The 21,425-nt window shown below is 43.0% G+C and overlaps 2 protein-coding genes across 9 annotated transcripts; one reads left to right on the top strand and one right to left on the bottom strand.

Moving 5' to 3' along the window:
• Nucleotides 1–665: 665 nt before the first annotated feature.
• Nucleotides 666–15,695, bottom strand: SUGP2 (SURP and G-patch domain containing 2). 7 transcript variants are annotated; one of them, XM_010725034.4, is made up of 10 exons: nt 15,165–15,694; nt 12,741–14,327; nt 12,178–12,295; nt 11,031–11,536; nt 10,730–10,841; nt 9,653–10,167; nt 8,710–8,774; nt 8,103–8,239; nt 5,098–5,218; nt 666–4,920 (listed from the first exon to the last, which is right to left on the bottom strand). In XM_010725034.4, exons 1-9 carry the CDS (start codon nt 15,277–15,279, stop codon nt 5,098–5,100), a joined length of 3,276 nt encoding a protein of 1,091 aa, XP_010723336.2. In that variant the 5' UTR covers nt 15,280–15,694; the 3' UTR covers nt 666–4,920. The 7 variants fall into 7 exon arrangements, 6 of the variants coding, with proteins under 6 accessions (XP_010723336.2, XP_010723338.2, XP_010723339.2 ...); XM_010725036.4 differs by having other exon boundaries at nt 666–4,168; nt 15,165–15,693; XM_010725037.4 differs by having other exon boundaries at nt 666–2,096; nt 15,165–15,693.
• ARMC6 (armadillo repeat containing 6) lies at nt 15,460–20,883 on the top strand. Of its 2 annotated transcripts, none has more exons than XM_085211530.1 (8): nt 15,460–15,585; nt 16,157–16,284; nt 16,586–16,668; nt 16,940–17,510; nt 18,008–18,153; nt 18,687–18,818; nt 19,453–19,590; nt 20,184–20,883. In XM_085211530.1, exons 2-8 carry the CDS (start codon nt 16,164–16,166, stop codon nt 20,394–20,396), a joined length of 1,404 nt encoding a protein of 467 aa, XP_085067656.1. In that variant the 5' UTR covers nt 15,460–15,585; nt 16,157–16,163; the 3' UTR covers nt 20,397–20,883. The 2 variants fall into 2 exon arrangements, with proteins under 2 accessions (XP_085067656.1, XP_085067655.1); XM_085211529.1 differs by having other exon boundaries at nt 15,476–15,585; nt 16,071–16,284.
• Nucleotides 20,884–21,425: the final 542 nt, after the last annotated feature.

Here is a 21,425-nt window from a genome sequence, read left to right as displayed (position 1 = left end):
AAAGCCTGGGCTGCTCTGTGTGGGGAGCACTGCAAATTAGCAGCGTGCAGAACCCGCCAGTCAGTAATTAACACACAGCGACTGACAGGGCATCAAACAAAGGCAGAGCTTACGGTTCTCAGTCCTCTCTCCTTACAGATGGTTTTTCAGACTTCTGATTTCCTATCCAACAGCTCTGTCTCTAGGGGAAGTCTTGCAAACTCGTACAGATTGTTAACCCCAACAACAAAACAGTCTATAAGGAACTTCTGCCAAGTGGGCAGCTGTTTAAAAATAAGATTTCCTTGCATTATATTTGCTGCTTTTCTGTTGTGTAGATATCTAATGAAACCCAACCTGCCCCTCGGAGCACAGCCTTGCTAGGAGGCAATTTTCGAGAAAACACAACCTTCTAATGACAGGAATCAGGCACAAGAAGCTCAGAGAACACACTGTGTGCCGGCGCTTTCTTGAACAGCAGTAACTTTATTGCCCACAGACAACGCAAACATTTTCCACGCTTGCTGCAATTCAGCAAGTCACCTACGTGACAAAGTTCACAAAAACTATTTATCCCAGAAGTCCCCTATTGTTCTTTGAGCATGTTCTCATCTAAGGTGTTCATTACTGCTCAAATCTACAGTCTGGTTGTGATTGGCCACTGAGATATGCAGAAAGAAGGATGGTACAGAACTTTGAAGAATTTATTTTTAATTAGAAAATATACCTGTTCGTAGCATAGAAAACAATCCAAACAAATAACATTTGAATTTCTGAATCCAGACTTTTCTTTTTTTTAGCATGATACATCATGATGAACTTTAAAGCAAAATGGAATAGGAAAAAAGTACCGTACATTGATTTTGAGAAGGAACATCTCGGCACAGATGAAGTGTTCACACTAAGGATGATGTAGTGTTGTCAAAAAAACAAACAATAAATAGGAAAAACATAACTGGTGTTACAACAAAGAAAAGCCTCAGAGACAAAACAAGCAAACAAAAAAAACCCTCATATGATTTCAACACAATTACTCCAAATGGTGTATTAGTGACTACAGTTCTTTACTCTGTTAAAACACCTCCCCCAAAATAGGGATCTCCTCATTCCTCTCTGATGAGAGCAAACATCCCTTCTTCTAGAACCAGGTCCTTACACATGTAGTAAGTGTTTAAAGGGAAAGGAGAAAAAAAAAGAGGAAAAAGGCAGAGCTGGGACTCAAGCATGTCTAGTAAATCTTGCCATAGGTGTCAGTGTAAAAGCAAGGGACAGGAGACTCAGCCTGTATCCTTAGCAAATAAATACGTGCACTTCACCTCTCATTAGAACGTGGCTGCACAATTGTTAAATTTCAGTTTGCTGCGTTTTTTTTCTCCTCATATCCCATCTAAAAAAGGAATTCAAATTTAAAGGCAACCATAAACCACACATATATGCAGAAAGTTTTGCTGTCTTAAAGTCAGTACATGAAGAAAACTGGAAATGACTGCGAATAAAAAGTAAAACTGGCATTCTAACTGGAGCACAATGGTTCTGGCATTCATGTGGAGAGTAACACTGTTGTGTATGGGTTTAATACACTGGAAGCCACGTGAAGAAGTAACTAAGAAATGATTTCGTGGCTGTTCTCAACAGAAGCTTTTAGCAGCACAGAAACAGAGGGACCTTCCTTCCCTCACACACTAAAATCCTGCTTTACATTAATATAACACTGCATAATCTCAATTCCACTTGTTAGTGCCAAAAATGATGCACATCTCTTACAAACGGCCAAACTCACAAGCAAAACATTTAAACCATATAGTGTTTAGTTCTATATTTATTGCAGATATTAAAAGATTAACAATGCTAACAGTTTTACTTACACTGAAAGGAAACGTCAGTTACCCAATAACATCAGCATCTAATGTTACTAGCTAAATGCTACTGCCAATTTGCATGGAACAGAAACTAGCAAATTGCTCTGCAAGATTAATGGCAAAACAAACAAGCAAAAAAACCCAAAAACAACAAAACAAAATAATAAAAAAAAAACAACCAAAAGACAGTAGACACACCACTGAAGTTAGTTAAAATGTTCACTGAAGCTTGCAGTCTTCATGGAAGAGAGCCTGGAACTAAAATAACAGAAAAGAAGCTAGTAAACTTTCAACAAGGCAATGTATCTGCATAACAAATGTTTCATATGTACATATTTAAATTTTCAAATCAGAGCTGCCTGCAAAAGCAGGTCAAAATAAAAGGAAATTCCTTTTGCAAAAGGAGCATAAGGTCATCTCTTGGTAACACAAGATAAAAGTGGCAAATAGTAACTCACGTGAGAGCAACACTGGAATCTCAGCACCAATACTGCTCTGTTGATGTCTTGTCCAAAATTAAAGTTTGGCACAAGAAAGATAGACCATACTATGACTACAGCCATCCAGAGTAGCAGATTAAGATTTTCCCAATGTTCACTTTTAGTTTCAAGACAGCATTGTACTCTAAATTGAACCGCAATCAGAAAGGAAGGTACCATTTTCCAGTCTGGATACCAAGAGTTTTCCCAGATTGAGCAAGTAGGTGTTTAGCAAAGGCACCCCAAATGGGACTATGGCCAACAAACTCGGGTTAAATCAGAGCAGCGCAGAATGCTGACCTAGGGTGAGAGACTGGATTTCAATCCAGTGTGAAACGACACTGCCTTGTGCCTTTCTGCAAGTAGTGCAACACATAATCAAGAACGCTACCAAAATGTAAATGTTAAAGAAGAGGTTAACTGGAAGCTTGCAAGGAAATAAAAAATTGTGAACAGAAAAACTGGCAGCTTCATCAATGGAACTAAAAGAAAAACTAATCCCTTTTGAGAAATAATTCAGAAGCCAACAACATTAGTTCCAGACTGTCACTGTAAAACAGACAGTGACTGATAACTCTCCTTTTCAATAGGCTCAAAGTTTTAGATTACATAACTGCTAACCAGGCACAGAAGAGAGGCAGTGAAGAATACACCCAGTTGGGAACTTAACAGGTACCACCAAACACCGTAACTGATGACTTTTAAGGCAGGTACAAAACATTTATGGATTTAAAGCATCTCCAGGTAAAGTAAAGCCTACAGAAATCTCCAGACCATCAAATGTCTTTAAACAAATGTGATAACCAGATAAACTTATGTGTATTTATGGTCTTCATGCTTCAGCTTCTTGTTAACGTAAAGGTGAAGACATGTGATGCCCATGGAAAAACAGAACTAGCAACGTGGTATTTTTCTATACCTGCCATTATGGTTTTATTTAGTGATTAGTGTGCTTCAGAGCAACTAAAACAGTGATCAGAAAATTACACCAAAACATGACACTGTTTCTTTTAGTTTCACAAACCCATACCATAAAGAAAAAACTTGCATTCATGATGATTGTTACAGGCCAGAAAAAGTTTGTTGCTACAGAATGAAAACAAATAAACTCCCTTTCAACCAGCAGGGTTTTTAAATGGAGAGTATATAATGTTCTTTAAACAGCAGACACAGGCATGTTTGTAACTGAAGAGCACATTTTCTTGTGTATTTGTCAGTTAGGAGCTTGAGGTGCTGCTACACTATGGTGGAGTGCACAAGCTCTTTGCTCTGTAAAGAAGCATGATGCAGGATGAGAACATCAGCAAGACAGCACTCACTCCTAATAAGCAAAACATGCATCAGCTCAAGATGAACTCTTTAAAGAGAACTTCAGTGAAGTAGGTTTTGGTACCGTAACATTCAAGTGAAGACTTTTAACTAATTTTAGGAAGGTAAAGATGGAGAAGTATGTTAAAAAAGTGCATTACATTCTGCCACTTTCAGTAATCCAGTCACAGAGCTCTTGTTGATGTGCTTGTCTGAAAAAGATGAATGATCAGACTTTGAATGTTTATTTGTGGTAACACTGCTAAATCTTTCATGTCTTCAGAGCTGCTTCACCAAGAAGTTAGGAATTGCTTTTTGTTGAAGCAGAGTAGGTTAATCCAGTCTTCTCTCTCATCTGAAATAGTCCCTCAGAATTACAAGCTTTTTGTCTTATTGCATGGGGTTTTTCAATGAAAACTTCTGCAAACCCAATATTTAATAGAAACAGAAATTACTCTCTAAACTGATGGTCTTACAAAACTGATGATCCACTTCCAGATGACTTTTGATTATTTGATTTCCAAGTATCTTCTTCAGTATTTTCTGCAAACACACAAATCACACCTGGTCATGGCTTAAACTTCCTTGAGTAGGAAAGCTATTATTCAAGAATTTGTTGAACAAGAGTTGCAAACTTGTGTAAAATCAAAAAGTACATATAAAATATGCACTGCTTGTTTGCTACAATGGAAAGCCTTAGCAGCCAGTGTTTCCAAGGAAGATTTTAGCATTCTCAGACTCAATTGAACTTACTTATTCATCCTACACTTCAAGTATAGAATCCTATATAAAATAAGCAGGTGGGTACAGATTCTTCTTGAAACTGGTATGTGGAGGAAAGGAGACTTGAAAAGCAGATGAGAAGATGAGCCCATCAACAAAATGTAGCAAAGTATAAACTGATCTGCCTGGTAATAAGTTTTTAGTTTGAGAAGGTTCTTGGCTTCCAAAAGGAACAGAGCCAAAGCAGGCTAGTCACAATGGTAACGTTGCTTTTTCAGTTGGTAGTAAGCTGCCTCATTGCAAAACAGGCAAACGTGGCCTAAGACAGAGGAAAACTGGCACTTCCAAGAACAAAACCAGTTGTTTCTCCCTCAGAAGATAACATCCAAGTTGTTAGCTTGCACAATTAAATACAAGACTAACATTAATCTTGGAAAATAGTAATATAAGCGTTCAAATCCACTACTACAGAACAAAGTGTTCTTCATACTGGCACTCTCTGCCGAAGACTTTCACACAGCAGCCTTTGCATATCCGTGCTCTTGCTAATGAGCAAGTCTCTTATGTCACACCTAGAAAGTAATATTTGGGGTAATTCAGCAGCTCAGGGTAGGTCTGGGTTTTCATGAAATGTTAAGAAGCCAGATATACTCATGGAAACAATATTTTCTTGGTAAAAGAAGACTTTAAAAACCTGGTATTTTAATGTTTGCAGGAATTCACAAACCAGACTTGTCCATTGCACATACCTATTTACTTGCTCTTTTCTGCCTGTACATTTGTATCATTCTTTGACGGAAAACATCAAATGCATCTTCTTTATTTTCTTCCCCTGCAACACCCAAGCCCTCCCCTGCAGAGGTAGCACCCCTAGGGAGTAAAATGAATAGTTAGAATATACTGTTTCTGTTACATTGGACAACGTGCAGAAGAGATCTAAACAGTACCTTCCAACAGACACAACCTGAGGGAAAAGTAACTCTGCTTCGCGTAGGGGAGAAGGGGAGCAGAGACTCAGCATCTGCCATCAACTGTAAAACAATTCCCACCTCCCATTACACATGCAAACACCCACTAGAAGAAACCACTCCTATGATACTGAGGGAACAGTGAAGATGAGTTACCTAACAGATCAAATTCTTACATGGACTTTTACATTAACCGCTTTCCTTGGAGTAGATAAGATCACCTGCTGAAAGGATGGCAAAAATTGCCTTGTTTCTTACATTTCAAAAGTGACAGAAGTCAGAGACTTTGAGGAATAAGTAGGAAACATCACAGAACCCTGGATGAAAGATGAAATTTTTACCAAGGGAACATAGTGCTGCTTGCTTGAAATTTCTAGTACCCAAAGCAAGCTAAAGTCTTGCATGACAGACATCACAGCCAAAACCCAGAGCTCCTGACCTTTCAGGTAAAATATAAAATAAGAGTTAACTTCCTTCTCTTCACCCAAACATGCCAACAGGAGCAGACAGGCCTCAACACTATCAAAACAGCATTCTGTCCTGGAAGTAGACGGGAGCAGATGACCCACAAGAATGTGGAGATACAAGTGGTTAACAAAAACATCTTTCTCTAGCTTTACATATAGAATACAGACATTACAAAGCTAAGATTAGTGAAAATTCTGCCACAGGAGTGATCCTCTGTGCCAGTTTTATCCTCTGGGTTCATCATATTACTATTACCCATTAAAGATTTCATTACATGAAGTTGGAAAAACTTTTTGACCCATGTACTAAAATTAATCTGAGAACCTTACGTAGAATAAAGAAAAATGGTTCTTATCTAAATTCTGTAATAACAGGTCCACTTCAGCCAAGCAGGTCGTTGTACAATTGCAGAAGAATATTCCCAGACTCTAACAAGCAAATTCCACTTTACAGTCCACGTTACAAATCCTGAATACTGTTTTTTTCTTTTGAACTGGTCAGATACACAGTTGTGGCAACTAAGTTCTCCAGATAGGGAAGAGCAACATAAGATTGGTATGAAACTCCATTCAAAACATTTATAGCCATCATTTCCTTGAGGGGTCACCTCTCAATTCATACACCTTTTACAGCAACAAAAATATGAATTGCCCTAGCAGCCTTTCGAAGAAAAGCCTTAAGCTTCTCCAATAAAAAAGAGCCCCAAGTTCCACTGTGTGACAACTGATGTAACTGAATATATTACTTTGATAGAAACGTGTCACACGCTGTTTGATGTAAGTGCTACACTGGAATCGGAGCGTCTACCACTGCTAATCCATCACCTTTTGCTGAGAGACAGCATGCCGACTTTTAAACAAGCCATCAGCAGAAGAGTCGGTAGCTTTAAAAGGTGAGGCAAGAGTGAAGGCTACAGGTTAACCACATGGAACAAAAACCCAAGCACTCTGCACTGTAACAAAACAACAGGAAAGTAAAACATTAAGTTGCAGTGGTTTCATTCTCACTGAGATGAACTTGAAGTATTTTCCAAAGAATGACTTTGACTGGAAAGTAAAGAGAGGTGGACACCATGAAAACAATCAATGATATGGACTTGACTTACCTCTACAGAAAAGATCAACAAGTTTTTCTAAGAAAAACAAACCTTCACTACTCTAAATCACTTTATGGGTGATAAAGTAACGGACTCAAACTGGAAAACAGTATTTTCACATACTAAAAACATGGTTCTTAGAGATGGACAAATATTTTTAGAATATGAGGGGTTAACTATCAGACCAAATACAATTAAATAGCTTATTATTAGCTGTGCAGCAAGACTTGTGCCAGGAGCTATAAAAATGAAAATGTTGATGATATATTTGGTCCCAACAAGTTTTGAGGTTAAGAACCCAAGGTTATGACACATGTGAGCACAACAGAGCTGGAGGAGAGGTCAGCTGCTTTCTCACTGTCCAATTGTTGCAGATGAAAGATCAATGGAAAAAAATACAGTAATTGCCACTGGACCACAGGGAACCATAACAAAAAGAGAAAGCAAACAACTGGAAGTATGCCACCAACTAAAATGACCAGTACTGTCAAAGGCATGAAGAGAACATTAACCCACAAATTCCATGTATGGACTAGAAAGCTTGGCATATGGGTTCAGAGACAAATAAATTGATTCTGCCTCCTTATTCAGTCAGGGAGTTGATATCCATTCTTCAGCAGTAGACACAGGATACAGCAACTTTAAAAGACAAAGTGAAGATTCAAAAACAGAAGCACATTTTAAAGGAAGAAGCACACTTACCTTCTGGTGGATGCACTTACCTCTTTCAGCATGCAATGGAATGAATCACATATTTACAGTGAAAATAATTTTGTTGCCTACACCTAGGGAGTACTGTGTATGATATTCCCAGAGTCTATTTATATCTTACATACCTAGCATGTTGGCAAGGAGATCCCCAAGATAGCAGGTATTAAAAAAAAACAACTAAATATACCAAACAAAAACATCTCCTGAATAATAGGGGAACCCATATATCTTTTGAAAGCGTCCGCACACTGCAGCATTCACACTGCAACGTCAGTGATGTCAAAGTGCACAGCAAGGAACAGCCAACTTCCAGACCAGACTGTGCTCAGCCTGGCCAGAAAAACGCGTGAAGTCTGCACGCTCTACTTTGCTGAGGCCAAAGACCACATCAAGAAGGAAACAAAACACGGAATTGGCCACATCAAGGAAGGTTAAGATAGAAATAGTTACTACTAGGATCCCAGCCTGTTCCACAGCTGCCAGATTTCTGCAGTTTGTTCCCATTACATACACTTTTACAGGCTCTCTGATTCCTTTTCCTCGTGTACCCAGGCCATGTCCTTCTTGCCAGCCCATCTTCTGAAGCATCTGGAAACCTACATTTCTGTTTGTCAGTTTCTTGTGTGAAAATTCTAAATCTTTTGGTTTCTGTGGAGAGGAAAAAAAAAAAAAAAAAGCAGAAAAACAAAGATACTCCCTGAAGCCACACAGAAAAAGCCTACCTAAGAGTAAGTATGTGTCTTACTAGTTTGTAAAAATTAAGTAAATTAGCAAATATATTTCAGGTTCTGAAACTGCTTCATTACATTATGATAGAGTATACTTTCATATTTTAAAATGCAGTTCTGTTTTTTAGTAGCAAACACTGAATGATCTGACTACTGAATCCCTATCACTGCATCAAACAAGTTGCTGCTGCTATTTTTCAGTTTTGAAAAATAATACTTTCCAGACAGCAATGCTGTCATTTCTTTAATTTTTATTTTTTTTATAGATTAACACACAGCTGCTCAATAGTCTTTTAATCATAAAACATTTAGTTGTCAGAGGCTGTCTCCCTTAGGCACAGCTGACTTTCAGATTCCCAGAATGAAATGCAAACCAGAAGAGTGCTTTACCTTCTTCTTCTTTGTAACGGGGCAGCCACGAGGTCTATCATAAGCAATTCTGACAGGTTCATGAACTGCAAGTCAAATCAAAGACAAGAATCAGCTGTATAGAAAACCACATTTTAATACAGAACTCAGAAAGTACATGATCAATTGGGACTCTTCTCAAGGATCAGAATTAAGAAGTATCAGAACAAAAACAAACCAAACAGAAAGACAGTTCACACACATCCCACCTCAGCAACCAAAAAAAATTAAGTGCACTCATGTTTAGTTTCATACACACCTTGCCAGCAACAATACACTGATGAATATATTAAGGACTTCAGATCTTTCACTTCTGGACTGAAATGAGGTTATTTTATATCACTTTCATATCACAAATGACAACCTTCACCAATAGAAATCATTACACAGAGAAAAGACATTGTTAAAGTAGCTGTAAGGCACATACGATCGGTTTTAAGCTCTTTATCTCTCAGTTCTCAGATACCATGACCCCCCTCCACCACTGTGGCTGTACTGACAGAATCTGACAGGCCAATCCAGCCCTAAATATATGTGGAACAGTCAAACATTCCAAGTGTGCTCAGTGCTGTATTTCAGTCTGTCAAACCCGTCTCACACTGATGAGCTGAAACCCGCGAAAGTGACGACTGTGTTTCTTTTCTTTAAGCTGCAGAGGGAAGGCAGCATTCCCATATACTTAAGAGATCATCATCTGAGGAGCGACGTTTGATGCAGGTAACCTCAAAGCAAACTCTGCTATTGTGCCACAATACAAAAACTGTTACACCATTTACTCTGTTCTGCCTTTGTCATCTCCAGTGAAAACTGAACTTATTTTTCTATTGCAGAAATGTAATTCTTTCATGGACAATCAGTAATAAAGTACATATAATACACAAATTCTGTACCCACATGTTCAAAATACCTCACAAGTCACACTCACCTTTTGGTTCTTCTATGAGGCATATCCTTTTAGACGCAGGAATCATACCAACTTTCAGAGACTTGCTGCTGATTCTCTTGCGGGGAAATAGGGTTCCAGTGGCAGGAGCTGATGCCTGTGTTGACAGATTTGGTATAGCACCATCAGATGATGCAGCAAGCTGTGTTTCACCTGTTGAAATTTCCTCTCCTGTTTTGGAAATCATCTCTTCAGCAAGGTTTTCCACACTTCTACCTGCTGAGATATCATCATCTTCTCCCTCCTCAGCTTGCTCCATTTCTTCCAAAGGTCGGGAAATATCCTCCTCAAACTCAGCTTCCTCCTCATTGTCTTCCTCCTCTTCTTCTTCTTCCTCCTCCTCCTCCTCCGAAATATCCACATTTCTCTCTTCAGGTTTAGCATCTTCCCCAGCATCATTTGCTTCTTTCACGTCACTGAAGTTAATAGAGGGACATAACTCATAGACCTTCATGCGGTAGAACTTGAAAGCAGAACTGTTTCGATCCTGTAGAAACCTGGACAAAAATTACAGCGAAAATATTATCAGGAACATTTTCTGGAAGCAAGATACTTCAAATAAATCTCTGGTCATTCCAGGTATGTTTCTGAAGAATCACATAATTCCTCTCACGTGCCAAGTACTGCAATCATTCTCCTTAATTCTTACAGAGTGCAGCTCCTAAACTGTACTGTAAAGAATTCAATGCAGTGATCTTCATTATACAGATGTGAAACTAAGGCAAAAAGCTGCCTTCAGATCACACAAAAGGGAAGCAGCAAACCCTAGGAAAGAATCCAGCTCCTCCAAGTTCCAGTCACATGGAGCGTATAGAAATAGGTTAGCTGATTCTGAGGGAGGCAGAAGAGATCACAGGGCTCCACCGCTGTTGGCAAAGTACCAAAAGTGGAACACCTCTACTGATTTACACTAGAGCACTTAAGCCACTAGTGAGCAAAGCCTCATTTAAATGAAAAACACAACAAGACATAAAATACTTTGACAGAACACTGTTTCGAGATGCAAGCAGATAACTTAGGCTTTTGATTTTGATACAGATAAAAGCCCAGGTTACTCACCAGAGGTCTGGGTTATCCGCACTGTTGTCTATGCTGAACTGCTCAATTTCTGGTCCTACCTGAGCAACAAACTTGGCAAGCTTCTCAGCTGTCTCCATCGTTTTAGCATCCACTGCAGGAAACAGATCACTCATTATCCACAGCTTCATGCAAAAATCTGCATTGCTGGAAGATCACAATACAGTTCAGAACTATCTACTTTAGTTGAACAAATGTCATTAGAATTTCCAGCAGAACATCCTACGAAATTCTTTTCCCAAATAATTTAGTATTTAAAATCTAATCTTGAATTGTCACTTACCATCAGGAAACTGACAGGGCAACGATGAGAAAAGTTCAGGCGGTGCCAGTAAATCCTCTGAATCCACCCTTCCTTCTGATGGCAGAGGGACCTCTGAACTGGTGCCACATTGTGAGGATGAGGGATCAAGAGAAGAAGAATTCTCAGACGTGGTGGTTTCTGATACAGAAGGCTCTGACTGGACTGACTCTTGAAGATGCTTGTCTTGGTGTTTCAGCACTGTACCAGCTGAAAGCAAAGTCTGTGTCCCTATGGTCGTTCTCCTCACCTTCCTTCCTCGAATTCCACGCTGTGCAGTAACTCCAGTCCTTTTCCTTTTGAATAGCCTTCTCTTAATACTTGCGACTTTCCTGGCATACAACATGGCCCTGACTGATTCTGTGGCAGACTCTTCTAGCGTTCTGCCCTCACCACCTGCTTCCTTTCCTGACGATGTCTTTCTTTGCACCTCTGACAACTTCAGTCTGTAATATTTGTATTCTAGACTATCTTCATCAGACAAGAACCTAAATAAAATCATATACATAAAACAAAAGCCTAAGCCAAAAGCACAACTCATCTCAAATTCTCAGATCAGAAACTTAGTAGTAATTGATCTTTTTTTCCAGGGTTATACACTAGCCACTAAGGCAACTCCATTTCTAAAGCAATAAAGTAGGCCAAACAAATAAATGATGGAGGGTTTTGACATAAATCATTTGGCTAGTAATTAATCAGCCATGCTGCGATTCACACATGCAGAGATACTGTTGTATTAACAGTAAGTGCCTCACCTTTGATTTTCCAACATTATTTGTAAAACACTGCACCCATAAGTCTGTTACATGACTATACATTAACTGCATTTATTTACTTTCACCTTGTACAGGTAAATTGATTTGAATATATCATACTTGGATCAGTACAGTCATTACTGACAGACCAACCAGAACGTGCTCTACTAAAACAAAAGCAAGAAGACAATTTCCAGGGCTACCAGGGAGGACAAGAGGCTGCAGAAACATTTTCAAACAATTTAACTACATATACTATAGGCTTCAATCTTACATCCACTGAATGAAATACGGGATTTCATGAAATATATTCCAAATAGCTTCAGTGGAGCAGAGCAAGGCAGTATTAGGGCATACTGTTCAAACACACCTACCAATATTCAGGACAGTTCTTTTGAGCATTTCTCTCTTTGGCAGACAAGGTTCCTGAAACAATGCTATTCACGAGCTGTTCAATTGTTTCTACAATTTCCCGATCAGCTCGCTGTGGGACTGTAGGAAAAAATAAAATGCAGTCACATCAACAACTCTAAAGACACGCCTGCAGCTGATAAAACCATAACAGTAACATCTCTGACTTCTCTATGCAAACACTTCTCCCATAACGCAGGCAGCAACATAGGTCCCAGCCTCTCCATCCCCAAAGTAACAAGTTGGTGGGTAGGGCAGATGAGGTCGTGAGGTGCACAGGTGAAAACCCTAGAGGTGAAGTGGGAGAGGGCAGGAAGGAGACATGCTTTCATCTGCACAAGCAGGCACAGAGCAGAAAGCGATAGCTACAGCAGACAGCATTAACTGCCCCAGCGCTGCCTGTGATTTACATGGAATTCTCACAATTTGTTATTTGTGAACTAGTAAAGCTGTAGCAACAAGACAACATACTACTGACAAATAAAGAAATCACATACTGCAAAGAATCTTACAATGACTCACTCACTTTTAACTTTTGTGTCAGGAGAGGGTTTTTTAAGCTGCACTGTGGACTCTGCTTCAGCTTTTTTCATCTGAATTGGATATCCACTTTTCTCCAACCAAGCCTTTAAGTTCTCAATGTATTCTCTTCCAAACAATGTTGAATCATCAAAGTTTGGGAACAGGGTTGGTGCTGGAGCCATTTCCTGTAGCCCTACAGCTTCCAGTATTTTCTCTTGCCTGAAAACAGATGCTAATGCAAAGGTCTGACCCAGAAGCGCTAAAGACTTACGACAAAGAGAAACAGTGGTCTCAAAAGCACTTGCCATTTCTCTGGGGTTACCAAAACCGTTTGTCTTAATGCTTAATTCATAAGCATTGCAGGCCATAAGCAGAGGCGTGACACCCTTTAGCAGGCGGTCTTGTAGCCTCATTATGTATTTATCAAAAGGTTTTATTATTTCAAAGAAGCAGTTCTTTGTTTTCACAGCACCCTTGTCCAACAGCATATTTAAAAACTCATTGTCCACCTTGGGAGTTTTCAAAGCAGCATGTTGTAAACTCTTGATAGTAAAGAAACAATAATCTCTGTGTTCTGGCTTTAAGGAGCATTTGAACGAAGCAAGCATTTTTGCACACGTTTCTGTCTCCAGCTCAAAGAGAGCTCCAAAGAGTCGAGAAAATTCCGCATCGTTTTTTATTGTGTGAAATCCAGCCCATTTTATGATTTGTATTCCAAACGTTGAAAAAATGTCAGACTTATCCACAAGCTCAAAATTGAGATTTCTGAAAACATGTGCAGGCTTCGGGAGCCTGAGAATGGGCCTCGGGGTTGCTATAGCTGGCCTTTGATTAGGTTGTGGAGGCAGCTTCTGATTGGGGTGCTGAACAGCCACCGGCCTCTGGTTGGGTCGGTCAGCAGTTTCTGGCATTTGATCAGGTTGCGCAGTTGGCTTCTGATCAGGGCCTGGCTGCGGTTTTTTAGCGTTCCATTTCTTTAGAGGGGTTTTGATGTCTCCTTTGAATAATTTAGCTTTAGCAGTGCCCCTTGTAATACGCCTCCCTCGCAGGGCTCTTCCCCTGCCAATGCTGCCCCTCCGTATGGGGGGTCGGAACTCACTGTCAGATTGAATTCCAAAGTCTACATCATACTCCTGACTTTCCACGTTGCCGTATTCATCTTCCATGAGTCCAGGTGATCTAAAATCACCTAAAATATCTGAAGAACTAAAGTCAGTTTCATGTGGTCCAGCAGCTTCCCAAGAGTCAGGATGTCCGTAGTCCTGATCATGAGAAGCCAGGCCCCCGTACTCCCGGTCCCGAGGCAGGGGGTGCCCATATTCCCGGCCATGAGAAGCCGGCCGCCCGTACTCCCGGTCCCGTGCAGCTGGGTGCCCGTATTCCCGGTCATGAGATGCCGGGTGGCCAAACTGTTCATGGTAGTAGTTAGCTTTCCTTATGAGAGGGCTTGCAGATCTGTAAGAAGGTCCTGGATACTCATCTCTAGGGTTCTCAATCCAGTCATCGTGTGAATGGTGCTGGGCATCGTCGTATCTTCCATCATCATGAAAGCTGTCCTCATATCTCGGTCTTGGGACTGGCCTTGAATGAGCTGCAATGACAGAAACACACTGATGTGTTTTCCTGGATGCATTAAACAATTCATAACAGCAGAAAGCACTGAATGATTAAAAAAGCCTATGGAGACATTACAAAGCAATTTATTAAGTCTGAAACACAAGTTCTGCCATAAAGCTTCTTTCTTTCCCACTCCCTACTTCCTACCCAGGAAGATTTCAACGTACATAATGCTCACACAGGGATTTCTCTGTGTAAAAGGATCAGAACATTCACGTTCTGTTCTCACACCCAGTGTCAGAATTCCACAGCAGAACAGCATATGATATCTGCTACAAACACAACAACCAGGCTGACAATAACGGCAGAAATGATGGAATTTCCTGTACAGAACCCAGGAATCCCCATTCCAGTACTTATGTTTAGAAGGCAAAAGATGCTCGGAGGAAAAAAAAAAAAAAAAAAAAAAAAAATCGAACCAAAATTAAGTCGTTTGTTTAAGATACGACTCGAGCAGAAGAGATCTCACTTTAAAGCTCTCTGCCTCCTGCAGATGGAACCCACGCCATTTTTCTACACCTCTCCAACAGGAGCTTTAGAAGACAGGAGGACGCGTTTCGCGCCCATTCACCACAGATTTCACCACAAAAAACACACAAAGCCTCCGAGGCTGCAAAGGCCCGGCCCAGCAGCCCCGGCACAGTCGTCCTTCAACCGGCTCACACACGATTTCTTTTGTCTGAAATTCGGTTTTTACCCGATATTTGCCCTCCGTTTTAAAACATCGGCGGCCACGCCGAGCCGTCAGCCCCAAAACCCGGCCGTTTTTTGGCAGCACAGCAGCGCAGCTCCCCGCCTCGCCTCCCGTTACCTTTGAAGCGCCGCATCGCCTCTCGCGCCGCCCCGCCCCGCTCCGCGCGGTACCGCTTCACTTTGTCCTGCACCGCAGCATCGAACGTCTCCCGCGTGATCCGCCGCGAGGCCATCTTCCCTGCAGCGAAACACCACAAAGCTCCGCTCGCCCGGCACCGGGCGGCCCGGCACGAGGGGAACGGCGGCACCTCCCGCGCTCCGACCCTTCGCTCGGCGGGAGGCCCGGCCCGCCCCGCCCCAGCCGGCCCTGCCCCCGCTGAGGCGGCGCCCCGCCGCGCTGCAGCAGCCGCCCCGTCGTACGGGGATTTCCCAGCGGCCCCTGCGCTGCCCCGCTCCCGCCCTCCTTTCCCACGCGTGCGCGGCGCAGGCGCGGTGCGGACGCAGCGCGGCTGAGGGACGGCGCGGAACTGACAGCGAAGGTGCGGGCCGGGGGCGGGCAGCGCGGGAGGGGACGAGGAGTAGCAGAGCGGGAGCACGGGGTCCTGCACCCGCTGCGGCGCGGCTGTTCGCTCCCTCAGTGCGCCTGCGCAGAGCGCTCGACCCGATGCGGGAGCATGGCGGTAGCGTGCGCGTGCGCACTCGGAGCGCCCGGGAGTTTTTTCGCTCCGCATTTCTTCGCCCGGCAGAGGTCGGCGGTGACTTTTTTAACGCGTGCGTCCTCGAGTTGGGGGCGGGGCTGGCTGCGTACGGCGGCCGAGGAGGGTCAGGCTCAGCCCGCGGCCCTTTGTCAGGCGGGCGGCGGGGAGCGGCGCGGCGGTTGCGGGGTGGGACCGGGAGCTCGAGCAGAGCTGAGCCGCGATCTGAGCCTTCTGTGGGGACAGAGCGAGCGGCTGAGCCGGCTTTGGGGCCGGCCGCTCCGCATCGCAGCGCTAGGGCTCGGAAATCTCCGCTCGTTTGCCTTTAGCCGTTAAAAAGCCCGACGCGTTTTCGGCTTCGAGCGTTTCTGCGTTGAGGAAAAACCGCACCGCCCGTTTGCGGCCTTTCCTCCAGCGCTGCCATGGGCTCCAAACACATCGCGCAGGAAACGTTCGATGAGGCCGTGCAGGAAAACATCGCGGAGTTCGAGATGGATCCCGAGGAGGCCGTGAGGGAGGCGGTGCAGCAGTTCGAGTCCCAAGGTACCGCACGGCCTCCAGGGGGGCGAAGCCTTTGTAAAGTGGGGCACGGAAGCCTGGTTTTGTGGAGAGGTTATGGCCGAAAAACGACTCTTAGTCAAACTGCAAAACGCGGCTTGATGAACAAAATGGAGGTTTTTTCCCGTTCCTAATTGGTGTGTATTTGGGGTGCGATCTCCTGGTGACAAATCTTTGATGTTTTCTGCACTGATCTGCATTACAGCCAGCTTCTCTTTGCTCTCTGCACAGATTTTGCTTCAGCTCCCGTAATGAATGTTCTTCTTGTTTCTCTTTTTCCTTGTAGGTGTTGATTTAAGCAATATTATCAAAGCTGTGCGGCAGCCGGCCTCTGAAAATGGGCAAAAGCAAAAGCATGAAGTTCTGCAGGTAAGGCTGCAACTCTGTGCTGTCTTCTGGACGTGAGGTTAACTGCTCATTGAAGCAACAGACTGAGAATCATGAAGCGTAACTTCTCCTTCTGTATGGAGTTCCTCCGTGGGTTTTATGCAGACAAAACGCTGCTCTTTGAGCCAGCTGTTTCTTAGCTTTGTCCAATTAATTTAAATATTCAAATGAGTTAATTTATAATGACCAAAATAAACTGCTCTTGCTCCTATACACCTCAGATTGAAAAGTAAATCTCGTTTTCCTTTTTCAGACTTTAGATTCCCTTGGGAGATGTGTTGCTGACTCTGATCTCACTGAAATGGCTGAGCAGCTGGTGATCTTCACTGACCAGTGCAAAGAACAGCTGGCTTTCCGTTACCTGGCAGGGCAGAATGGTGCCTGTCCTGTGGTATTCTCTGCCTGCCAGTTGGCCTCAGGAGACAGGAATTTACTGCTGAAAGCCTTTAATACTCTGTCTGCCATCTTGGATGGGCAGCCAGACCTACTTGACTCCGCCGGCCAGGATCTGCTGCTACAAACTCTGAGAGAATATAAGGAGGATGCTGAAATGACGCTGGCTGGGATCCGATGCATTCGGCACGCCTGTCTGAAACACGAGCAGAATAGGCAGGACTTTGTGAAGGGTGGGGTTCTGCCACTGCTGACTGGAGCCATCGTCCTGCATGGAGACAGCGCTGACGTCGTCCGAACGGCCTCGTCTGCTCTCAGGATCATGACGTTTGATGATGACATCCGTGTGCCCTTTGGCCATGCTCATGATCATGCCAAAATGATCGTGCTGGAAAATGATGGCTTAAGGGTTCTCATCGAAGCTGCAAAAGGTAAAATTCACCCTACGACTGTTGGTCCTAGTTTTGAATCATCTGTGCTTTCTTATCCTAAAACTGTGCTTTGTAACTTGAAGCTCTGCAGAGATCGTTTGGAAATCTGGTACTTAAGTGGTCTAACTCCTTTGAAGTGTGCCCCAGGAAAGAAATACAGTGAATGCTCTGGAGGCTATTGGCAGGACCGGGGTGACAGTTACAGAGCTATCTGTCAGCCTGTCTAGGAAGTACTTCACAGCCCAGTGCAGGACTAAGACACAATGTCCTTGCTGAGGTGCTGCATTCCTCCCAAGGAAAGATACTCTCCCTGTCTAGATATAGAGCAAGCAGAATGCCATCTGTGATAATCTGTTGTAAGATCTAAGTGGGAATTAGCTGCTTCCTGGGGTGCTGTGTTGTTTTTTGTTTGTTTGTTCTTTAAATGGAGAAAAGTACAGCACCTTGAATCTGCTCGCAGGCCTCCTGGCTCATACTCCTTCATCTCTCCTTCACAGCATTCACAGATAACTGCAGTGTTCTCAGTGAACTGTGTGCCACCCTTTCTCGCCTCTCTGTCAGGAATGAATTCTGCCAAGAAATTGTGGACCTCGGGGGCTTAAATTTTATGGTCTCTCTCCTGGCTGACAGCATTGATCATCCAGTGAGTAATATGGAATGTACTTGGGGGACTGAAAATAATGCAACAGAGTTGATCTTTCAAATCCTGGCTTTGAGGGAGCCTTAACGCATAATTTTAGGTCCATTTAGTGTTGCAACCCAAGTGTTGATCCCATTTACTTCTATTTAAAACTTCATGTGCAACTTTGTTCTGTATGTGCTCTGTCATTTAATAATGGTGTAATTGAACCCCATGCTTGTGGTTATTTCTTCTGTCCTCCCCACTCACAAGCAGAGTTCTGCTTGGTCCCAGAAAAGCTGAGCTTCTGGTTTTCTACCATTCAGCTAGAAGAGGTTCAAGAGGATTGACTGATTCTTTAAATGTCTTTGGAAACCTCTGCCAAATGAACAAGATCCTTGTACGCAAGAAAGCATACCTGACATCTGAACTGCTGAGGAGCTTGTAGCTGGGAATTAAAACTGAGTGGAGTTGCTGGGGGATGTTGTAGGCGATTCAAAACACTACAGAATTTTTCCTGCTGCTTTCTAAGCTGTTCTTTTCCTTGATGAACACAGGATGTGGTGAAGCAGGTGCTGAGTGCCATCCGAGCCATTGCAGGTAATGACGATGTGAAAGATGCCATAGTTACTGCTGGTGGAACCGACCTTATTGTGCTCGCTATAAGCCATCACCTTGCCAACCCTCAGGTATGCAGCTAATTGCTTGATGCTGGTGTCCCACAGAGGTGGGAGCAGAGGGCTTTGGGCTGTGTAATGCAGGAGTCTTGTCATTACAGGCAGGAGCAATCCACAGCTTCGCTCTGACTTGTAGTAAACAGCTTATGCTGAGAGCAGATACATGTATACACAGATACAGTATACACAGTATACACAGATATGTATGCATGTTAAATGATTACACTTACTCTTATAACATGAACAATGCACTGAACCTTTAACATAGCTGTGATATGGAGTGGGTAAGTGCATGCTTTGGCATATATTTGTGTAAATGTAAAGGTATACTCAAATATACTGTGCTATGCTTTTTCTTGTCCATGAATCAGACTGGTATCAGAGTAGATACAGTGTTTTATACCTCCAGGTCTGCAGGTCAGCCCCTACTGAAGTTATTTTAAATCTGTTGTAAATTATCATATGAAACTTGCTTTACATATCAGAGAAGCACGATGTTTCAGGAAGAAACTAAAGATTGTTATTATTAATGGTATTATTTATTAAAGAAGTCCCCAAGCAGGAAAACAGAACTCTGGACTTTTTGAAGTGTTCTTTTGTTAAAGCAGCATTTATGACCAGTGTCTGCTTGCTCTTTGTCTTGTAGATCTGTGAGCAAGGTTGTGCAGCACTGTGTGTGTTAGCATTGCGCAAACCTGAGAACTGTAACGTCATCATGGAAGGTGGAGGGGCACTGGCAGCTCTTCAGGCTATGAAAGCACACCCACGAGAAGTGGCTGTACAGGTATTTGCCTTTTGATTATTCAGTCAAGATTGGTGTTGTTTGTGTTCACTGCTTTGTTGACAAAGAGGTAGGGGGTCCTGCATATAAATGACACAACTATACCTGCCACCCGGATGTGGTCAGAGCAAAACTTAGTTTGAGTTTCAAATCCACATCAATTAAGATTCAGGTGGCTGCAGAATGCCATGCTTCAATTGAAGGCATTACTTCTGTTCCCCCCCAAAAGAGCAGGATAAGGGAGGCTTTGTTAGAGCCAGCTTGTAGGAAATACTGTGAAAGAGCAGCTCAAGCTTCCTCAAGCTTCTGCAGGAACGTGACAAGAAAAAGCATACATGAGAATGAAAAGGTGGGTCCATTGTCAAAGAAACATTATGTCTTAGTATTATTTTAGAAGTACTTGTTATTGTCTGAGTGCTGTTGGAACATCAGCAACTTTCTTACAGAAGCATGTGGTCTTTTATAAACTTCATTGTAAAACAGCAACCGTACTTTTTCTATGAGTTTTATTCTTCTAGAAAACAGTTTGTTGCTGTCTGTGACATCTCACATTTGCTTGCCCAGATGCTAATCTCTCTCATTTACCTCTCTCTCAGAAACAGGCTTGCATGCTGATCCGCAACCTGGTTTCCCGGAGCCGAGACTATTCTCAGCCCATCTTAGAGATGGGAGCTGAGGACCTGATAACAGAAGCTCGTGCAACGCACAAGGACTGCGATGATGTGGCCAAAGCTGCACTGCGAGACCTTGGCTGCAAAGTGGAGCTCAGAGAGCTGTGGACAGGCCAGAAGGGGAGCCTGGCACAGTGAATCATCCGTCTCCTGAGCAACATGAAGCCTAAGGGGGGAAACAAAGCAGCATGGATTAATTTGCAGTTACAACCAGACTGGAATATCTGAAGCAAACGCCTGGCTTGTGAGGCTGCAGTGAAGTTTTTTTGGGGGGGAGATACAGCTGGAATGGCTTTATGCATTCACAGGCTGCAAATCAGCTCTGTATAGTAATCATTCCTTGAATCATGTAGTGCCTGAAGATGATCTGCTTCCCCCCCACATTATGTGTGTTACTTGTGTACAGGAGAGAGCTGTTCCCATGTGCTCTGCAGTAAGAGCAAAGGAGGATGTTCATGTGTACCACGGCAACTTGCTCTGGTTGTTTTGTCTGCCCTGTGCTGATGGAAGCCAGCAACCCGCTCTGCTAATGGGATGGATGAGGAGGAATCCCATAATTTGTGAATGTGTTCTGTCCTGTTGTGCTGTTCTTCTACTAACTTATTTTATTTTATTGCTGACCATATTCTGTGTTTCTTCTTTGTTTTGGATTTTCAGCCAGCATAACATTTTAACGAAATCGAGTGAGAATTCTGAATAGTATGGCCCAAAACAACATGCTTTAGGACATTGCTATTTGCTTCCAGGAGGAAAAATCCTGTTCTGTTCCAGTGAAATGAGCAAGTCAGGGACTGGTAGTGAGAATGGTAATTTCAAAGCATGAACAATCTGGCAATGGTAGCACACAGCAGGAAGCTGTGCTGGGGAGCCCACACTTTGCTTCTCTCTTAGCAGAGCAATGCTTTCCAGAATCCTGAGAGCTGTAATTGTAACGAAGAGGCTGAGCACCTCTTGGTCTGAAAACAGCTGTGGACTTTGGAGCATTACAGAGGTGAAGCATCCAGAAAGCTTCCCCAGTCGCTGCTGAAGGCCTTTGTGCCTCCAGCCAGTGGTTCCTGTGACTCGCTGTGCTGCTCTGGGTGCTGATAGGACCCTCCTGCACTGCTGCTGCTGTATGTGAGTGAATGTCTTCTAGTGTGATACTTCTCATAGAAGTGTCGATCCCAC

This window comes from Meleagris gallopavo, chromosome 30 (genome assembly GCF_905368555.1).
Source record: "Meleagris gallopavo chromosome 30, MGAL_WU_HG_1.1, whole genome shotgun sequence".
NCBI classification, from domain to species: domain Eukaryota; kingdom Metazoa; phylum Chordata; class Aves; order Galliformes; family Phasianidae; genus Meleagris; species Meleagris gallopavo.
Note: the sequence above shows the minus strand (reverse complement) of the source record. Positions and strands in the feature narration are given on the sequence as shown.